Genomic DNA, 8,632 nt, shown 5'->3' with positions numbered 1-8,632 from the left:
AGCAAGAACAAAGTAAATGTCCAGGACCTTCAGAAGAGCCCCCCAAGGAACATGTGTTGAGATCTCTGTCAGGGCATCTGAGGAGGTAAGAGGCTGAGACCAAAGCAGAAGAGAGGAGCAGTGCTGAGACTGAGACTGTGTTGGAAGCAAGCTACTTCCTGGCCCATGGATGCAGAAGCCAAAGAATCACCTGGCTGAGAGGCTGAAGACTAGAGAAATTGGCTACTACTGGCCAAGAAGTATTGCTGAGGACCAATGACTATAAGCCTACTGTTTACTGATCCTGATAGAGAGTAACCTGTTAATAAACCCAGCTGTGTTGTCTGCGAGTTCTCTGGCCATTGCAATGAATTATCAAATCCAGCAGTAAAGCAATGTGTTATGAGGTTAACAGATGGTATCAGAATAGGTAAAGAGGGGTGGCAGTATGTCTGAGCTCTGCTTCCTAGCAACAGGGAAGCCAGAGGCCAGATATGGTCTACCATGCCTTTTTCTGCAGGAAGAGATCCTGGTATTTGGTACTATAGTTTATAGATGTCAAAATTAAAAACAATTAACACATTTAAATTAAGAGTCTAGGAAAAACTCTGCTAATGACTCAGTACCACCCAAGGAGTAACCGGCAGTGTCCCCAGCAGAGTCAGGAGTTTAGTTTCAGCTGTGAGCCAAATGGTTAAAGTCCAGCCATTTTCCCTGAAGAAAGCTTGGTGACATGCCACACTTTCTTTTGCAAATAACACACCTACACAAGTAAAACAACAGCAGCACACGGCACTTATAAAAGAGGTGTGAGGGAGGCAGGTAAGCAGGAAGCACCATGTACTGGGGTTGCAGTGACAATATTCATGTTGCGTAAAAATACAGTACTTCGGAAAACTCTGCCATTGAACCCTCTGGAGCACAATAACACTCATACACACGTGCATTTGCCAGTTTTCTACTGAGGCAAAGAATGAGCTTAGAGTTGTTATATATCTAAGTCACACAACTCACCCTCTCATTTCTTTCATCAAGCGGTTTTTGACTAAAGAAAAGGTTGTCAAGATCTGGCTACAAAAAAATTAGTATATGATGTGTAAAATATTTATAAATCAGATTATTATGAATTTGATTAATACAGGCCTCCGCAACACATATAAACTTTGAGGCATCAATCGAAAAACTTTGAGACATCAATAGGAGGATTTCAGGACCTGCAAGTCTAGAAAGCAAGCTGCCAAATGGTAGTAAGGTTTATCAGGCTCAGATACCACCGTGCAAGGGCTTAGCTAGTAGTTTTTCCTTAGCTGCAGTCCTTCAACCTGTCACAGCTCTCTTTAAAGCAAAACGCTGAACTAATGACATTAACATTGGCAAGAATAAAACCAAATTAGACTGGTGGAAAGCTTTATTTAGCAGAAAACTCCTATGACAAGTACCTGAGAGAACTAACAGTTCCACTTTAGAATACTGCATCAGATACTTTCATTTAAATAAGAGGAGCCTTTAAAAATTTCATGGAAAAACTTCAATTATTTTTCGTTCAAATTTTCAACAAGCCTTGTCACTTCAGTGACACATAGAGGGAACTGTACTTTCAAAATTCTTGACAGATATCACGGCCAAGCTCACCTCTATACAACTAACATAAACCCCCTACTAGTTTGCCATCAAAATGTTAACGCTAGCTCCCTAGCTTGCACCATGTGTGCACACAAATGAGTTCAAGTCTTTATTCAGAACTTCAGAATCACGTTATCTAAACTTTAAACAAAACCTGGTGGCACAGTGTTTAAGCAGCTGGCTAACTGAAAGATCAGTGGCTTAACTCATCCGTGCCTCCTCGGGAGTAAAATGAGGCTGTCTGCTTCCGGAATTACAGCCTTGGAAACTCTATGGAAGCAGGGCAGGCCTCTGTCCTATACAGCTGATATGATTCCAAGTTGACTCAAATGGCAGTGAGCTTGGGGCATAATGGTTAAGCACTTGACTTGTAACAAGGTTGGCAGTTCAAACCCACAAGCAGCTTCACTGGAAAAAGCTCTAGTCATTTGCTTCTATAAAGATTACAAGCTAGAAAACCCTAGCGGTGCAATTCTCTCACGTGGGGTTGCTTAGTCAAAAATTAGATGGCACATAACATAACAGAATAAATAAGTTAACTCTAAGTTTGGGCTTAATTGGGGAGCCTAATCATCCTTACAAAATTACAAGCTTTTAATACTTCATTTTTGTAACACTTTAATATGTAAATCAGGGATTTTCTCTCAAGGATGAGGGAGGAATTTTGTATTCAAATTTTATTCATGGTTTTAAAAGCAAGCGGCTCATTTATATTAGTTTGTCAATATGCTGGAATCTATTATTCTTCTGAACGATGAATGTTTAATGAGAAAGCAAGTTCCTTCCAATGCATAAATTTAAATTTAACCAGAATCCTTAAAATCACAGGAATATTTTTAAAACATAAACAGCTACTTTACTGAGCTGCTAGCACATGCAAGTTATTTTTTTTATTTAAATGTTAAATATTGTTCAATACCATAAATATTTTGTGCTTTCTACTACAGTAAAAATAAGGTAATCCCCAGTTCGAAGCATTTAAAGATGTTAACTTTAAGAAAAAAGATTAATTTCCCTTCTAAATGCCCAGTGAAAAGCTGAACCTCAACATCCTTACCAAGAACATAAGAATAATTTAATGTTAACAAGTTCATACAAAAATAATTTTCACGTTCTTTAACTAAAGCAAGCAATGTGAAAAGAATGTACAAGCTTGTTTTATGCTTAAATATCTAGTTAACATCTAAGAATCATAACTTACAAATCTAACACCAAAGTATATGAAAATTCTGTAGTGCCTCATATGAGAGGCAAAATAATAAAACTCTACCAGTTTAGAAGGAACCTAAATACCAGTAATAATTAAATTCCCCATACTCTTTTATAATCTAAAACTTCAAAGCCATTGATCTTTCTCAGTGCTTTGAGTGAGCAATCAAAATATTCCTATTTTTAAAATTAAATTTTCTTCCTTCAATATGGGGCACAGATAGAATATTTTAAAAAAGTATTTTGCCCTACTCCTCTACATCCACAGACGTAAATAGTTAACGGCATGATCTCATGATGTCATCATTGATGCACCTTCTTCACCAGTAGCATCCTGGGAAATGTGAAGGTCTTCAAGCATCTCAGCCAGACTAATTCGAGGTGCTCCTTCATCATCCGTGTCACTTTCCACAGGGATGGTAGAATCTAAGGGGAAAAAATGATTTCAAATAAATACAAAGGCCTATATACCCCACCCTCAGTACTATTTATTTCTACTTATGTGTGATCTGAGACTTTTGTATCATATCTAGAGCGGGCATTTGAATGTGAATTGACTAAATGAAATGAGTAAGTGTGTGAACAAATTTCCAGTATAATACATAAAGGCTTAAAAAAAAGTTTATGGAAAATGGAATTGAGAGAGAATGGAATTTTTCCATGAGCTTTTTGAACACCTTCCTATATAAAACCAACAATTTAGGGGACCAAATTCAGATGCAAATAAAACCAAATATGGAATAGAAAATAACAGTTTAATGCTTTGCTGCTTTACAAATATTTTTAGAAAAAGTTCACTACAAAATAGTTAAGAAAAACACAATTTGTTAATCAAAGTTATTAAGATACTCATGCTGAGGTATTCAGATATAGGCAATCAAACATTCTTCAAACACCAACCTCGGTAAATATTGATATTTTTCCTAATTGTTTCATCTTCTTCAAGATCTTCAAGAAAATCTTGATATTGCCTACAGGATATAAAAACATTTAAATACTTCATTATAACAAGAAAGTATAAATTATATTTTCTCTAATTTGGGCATTTTAAGATAAAAGTGCGCCAAGTGTTAAGCTATAAAAAATACTATCTGTAGTTCAAATATAAACATTAGATACACTGGCATAGGTTAAACTTTTTAAAAATTACTTATTTTAAAAAGCTTATATAGCTGAATATAGTGATGTTAAATGAAAGGCAATGAGAAGATTCTCTACTCAACCTTCCTCCTAAAACAATTTTATGGCCAAGTTGAACATGCACTTTCAAAACTATAAGTAAATTAGTTACATACATGCCTAATACTGATGGTATCAGGTATAATATGTAACTATTTAAATTAAAATAAAATTGTATAAGTTTATGAGGGCTTCAAAAGTTTTATGAAAAAAATGGGATTAAGAGAAGATATTTTGCAATCAACTTTTTGAAGCCCACTCATAATATATAATCAGTAGTCTTTCTACATGCATATCTACATTTAATTTTTTTATTCAGAAGTCCAAACTCCGTTATTTATAAATTTCTAAAGCAACCTGTTATAAGAGCAGAAAGCTAAATGCTCTATCTCTGTAGGACATTGAAACCCTAATGCTTTGTCAGAGAATTTCCTGAAGGCGCCAACACGTTAAAGAAGAGTGTAACCTTTCATCATCTGTGTCCACGTTTTCTCTCTCTCTTGCAAGCTCTTTCAGTTTCCAGTTTCTGCGGCGCTGACGTTTGGTGCGGTCATAACTTTTCTTGATTAGAACCTAAAGGGAACAAAAGCATTTGCAGAGTTACAAGAACTCCATAGTAAGGCCTCAAAATCCATTAGTTAAAAAATTAAAGGTTACAAGAAGGTCAGGGCAAAGTCACCAACTGATGTGTGTAGTAACATCTCATAGGAAAAGATCAAGAGGTGATGTCAAGACTTTTTCATGTACGTGTTAGGTTATTGTTAAAATTCACCAGTTGAACATTTTCAGTGACTAAAAAACAAGATCATTAAACAAATTTCAGTTTAAGCTATTTCCATAAATCATGCTGAAAGATTATCCCAAGCACACATCTTCTCTTCTTTTTTCCACTAAAAAGCACTCACCAGACTACATGTCCTTAGCACAGTGTTCAGTAAGTAATTAAGAAATTAGTAAATAATTTGATAAAATAAAAGAAAATTCAGAATCATGTCAATCTCTTCCTCTACCCTAATTACAGATCTGTATTTAGACTTACACAAAGGCATGCTTCTATTCATAATTTACAGAGAGATGAAAGCACAACTGGATGGTGGGGAGAGGGCCCTTTTCTTACTATAACTTCATTCCCCTGCACTGCTAAAGAAATCAATGCTTCTTAAAAAATATTAAATAAACAAGTAGGAGAGGAGAGTCTTTCACACTGATTTCATATAGACAGTTGGTCATGAATCTTATAAGCTCATGTTAGAATTTAACAGGTTTCTCAGAAGTGATTTTCTCCAAGACTTGATGCTGTACAGGTAATTTTCAACACAATTAAGTTCAACTTTGACTCATGGCTTTAACTCTAACTGTATTCTTCACTGAACACTACATGAAATAAACTGAGGTTAGTCAGAATTGATCTGAAGAAATTCTAAAGATCAAGAGTGTTAGCTGCGGAATAATTTTTGTTCTACAGGTAGTATCAGGCCTTTTAACAGAGTAAAAACATGATTATATGAGTAACAAAAGAGCTCAATGAAATTTTTATTCATCCCAAGAAAAGCAAACATTTGCTACTACACTGTAACTGCAATTTCAAAGAAAATGTATTAAGTTCAAAAATATGAATTCATGCATCTTATCCATAAGAGTTCTATCAATCATCTATAGATATTTTAAAAGGGAAAATCTACAGCCTTACCACATCTGGGATTCGATCGGGGTTCATTTTGTTGACATGCTCATCATTCAAGTTACAGTTGGCTAAATCAAACCTGAAAAATATACATGCTATTCACTATCCAGGGAATACCCTTGTTTAGTTCACAGTAAAGATAATGCTGCTCTGGGTTTCGCACATGTCCACTGTCCCCTTTAACATATATTCGAACTCAGATGACTGGCTTCATATTGTATACCAAAATCTATCACTCTCTAGTAGAAGGAATAAAAATTATGAACACAAACACATGTTTAGAGGATGCTGACAAGCTCTGAAGCAGCAGAGACTGTGTTGCACTATAAAAACCCTCTGCATGTATGGCTGCAATTCAAAACAACAGCATAGTGGAGCAGTGCCATATGCACCAAAAACCCCTCATCTCCACCCTCCCCCCACAACCCCGTGGGGGAGGGGAGGCACGGGGGGGAACAGGGGAAGACACCCTGTAAATGTTTATTAATCTAAAACACCAATTATACAAAAACTTGAAATAAATGATTCCTTTAAGATTATGGGTAACAACGGAAAACTAAAGACTTTTGCCCAATCCATGGTTTAATTTAGTAATCAGTAATAAAATGAGTTTAAAAAGCTTCTAAGGGCTGCTAAATTCTTTTTGAAATAACAGTACAACTATTTTAGGCAGCTTTGCTGGCTCCCATAGCAAATCTTCAATGCTAATCAGCAGTTTAAAACAGTATAAAGTAATACAAACCCCAGCACCAGGTCTCCAGGATTTAGAAGATGTCCCAAATGTGTGCGACAAAAGTACTGTTTATCTGTATCCATTTCAGAGGTTTTCTGTACCCAGACTTCCCCAAGGGTGTGCTTATTAAGAAAGAAAATAAACTAATGTTAACTCAAAAAGCATGGCACAGAAATATACAATATTGATTCTAGAGGTTCATAAACGTCATTATCAATTTTTTGCTTTCCAGACCTCTGAAATATCTTCAAAATTAACAATTTACTGACCTATAAGTACTGAATAAACTAACAAGAAATTCATAAAATAAACCACAAGATTTTTGTTAAGACTTTTATAAAACATTAAATTACTGATATAATATTACCTAAAAATAGAAAGGGGATCATTTTCAAAAGTAATGCTCCCATGGGGAAATGGGGCAAAAAGAGTAACCAAAAGGAAAAGGGGTTGTGGATTGGTGTTGGACATATGGGCTAATGTTGGACTTGTGGGCTTGGGCAGCACTGGGTTGGGATGTATTATTGATGTGCACATACCCTTTATATAAAACTCTCTCTTATACAAAAAAAAAAAAAAGGAAAAGGGGATTTCAAACCCAGGAAATATTCAAAGTAACTCCTTGTTACAGACAAGGAAGAAAAAGCCTGGGTTCAGACAAAGCTATACAGCAATACTAGTGCCACACACTCATATCTTTAAAGATCTCAAATCTTTATCAAATTAGTTTTTGAACACTACTAGTTTAATTAAAAAATTTTAACTCTTTTGTAAAAACTACTTCCTACACAATCTGACACCTCAAATACCCAGGCTGGATTCACTATAGAACAAGTCAATACCTTTCCCAAAGGCAGACACAAGTAAAATGGGACTAAGAACAAAATACTAAGATACAGGCAGAATTATGAACCTCAAAAAGAGATGAAAAAGTAGAGGTAAGACAGAACTGAAATTAAAGATAGATCCTTTATTAGAAAAGAACCGAAAAGGAAAAGTGAGTTACCACGGAGAGATGATTCTATATAACAGGATTCATATTCTAGTTACTAGATTGCTTCTAACTAAATGATCTTTAAAATTGTTCTGTTCTAGGCTAAATGCATTATTAAGAAAAATAAGAACTTAGTTTCATATCTGAGAGGTAGTAGTAGTATTCAATAATTATTTCTTTTTTTTTTATAGTATATATTTCTATATGTACTATGTGATAAAAATGTTCTTTAAAAATACGTGTGTGTGTTAAATAAATATACAGAAAGTAAGGAGAAGCCCTGGTGGCACATTAGGTTAGGAGTTTCACTGCGAACCTCAAAGTCAGTCATTTGGATTCATCAGCTGCTCCGCAGGAGAAAGATGAGGCTCCCATAATGACTTGCACCCTTGACCCCACAGGGGCACTTCTACTCTGTCCTATAAGGTCACTGTGAGTTGGAGTCAACTTGATAGCAGTGAGGATTTTTTTTTAATACAGTTTTCCACATTATCAGAAGCTATTTTTGTCTCAAGAGGCAGTATTACTTCAGTTGCAAAGAATACTTCTATGACTCAGGTTGGGGTCTGTAAATATTATATTAAACAAGTTCTAGGAAACAGGATCATAAATACCTAACAGCAGTTAAGGGGCAAGAATAAGAAAGGGTAATTCTGTAAACTCTTCCTGTGTCAGGGAGTAAGCCTGCTTTCAAAGATAGGAAACTCATGTCAAAAGGACACAGGTACATGGCATCCCACTGGCTAAATTCACGTAAAATGAACATTTTTTTAAAAGATGGAAGAAATGAAGGGAGGAAGAAAGGATAGTAAATACCTAACCTTTCATGAGACCATAATGATAATTAAAGAAAAGAAAAGAATGCCAAAACACAAGAGCAAGTCTAAACTAATTTCCATTACTGGAGAGGAATTACTTTGAGATAAACTTCCTACTGAAAATGGGTGCTAACAGAAACGGAATACAGAATTTGTCCAGCATTCTTCTTTACTCATTTACAAAAAAGTCCTCCTCCAAATTCACTATTGTCCTGTCAATTCTGAATCACAGCGACCCTCCAGACAGAGCTGTAATCTACAAAGTACGTAGAAAGTCCCACCCTTCTCCCATCAAGCAGCTGGTGGTTTCAAACAGTTGACTTTGCAATTAAGCGGCTAAAAGCCTAATTCAATACACCACCAGGGTTCCTTTCTTCTTTATTTAAGAATGCCAACTAACAAGAATGTGTGTG

At 35.5% G+C, this 8,632-nt stretch overlaps 1 protein-coding gene across 1 annotated transcript in view; it reads right to left on the bottom strand.

Annotated features, from left to right (window-relative positions):
* Nucleotides 1-1,369: 1,369 nt before the first annotated feature.
* The window catches only part of NMD3 (NMD3 ribosome export adaptor), a 27,760-nt gene continuing 20,497 nt past the window's right edge, over nt 1,370-8,632 (bottom strand). Inside the window, exons 12-16 of the mRNA XM_004704108.2 lie at nt 6,417-6,529; nt 5,681-5,753; nt 4,457-4,563; nt 3,712-3,782; nt 1,370-3,237 (exon numbers count right to left, since the gene is read on the bottom strand). Of these exons, the coding sequence (XP_004704165.1) occupies nt 3,104-3,237; nt 3,712-3,782; nt 4,457-4,563; nt 5,681-5,753; nt 6,417-6,529 (498 nt within the window). The 3' untranslated portion in view covers nt 1,370-3,103. The remainder of the gene's footprint in view (nt 3,238-3,711; nt 3,783-4,456; nt 4,564-5,680; nt 5,754-6,416; nt 6,530-8,632) is intronic.

Source organism: Echinops telfairi, unplaced genomic scaffold, assembly GCF_000313985.2.
Source record: "Echinops telfairi isolate 266 unplaced genomic scaffold, ASM31398v2 ScPeMD7_7420;HRSCAF=8458, whole genome shotgun sequence".
NCBI lineage: Eukaryota > Metazoa > Chordata > Mammalia > Afrosoricida > Tenrecidae > Echinops > Echinops telfairi.
The sequence above is the reverse complement of the archived record's forward strand: the minus strand, read 5'-3'. Positions and strand labels throughout refer to the sequence as shown.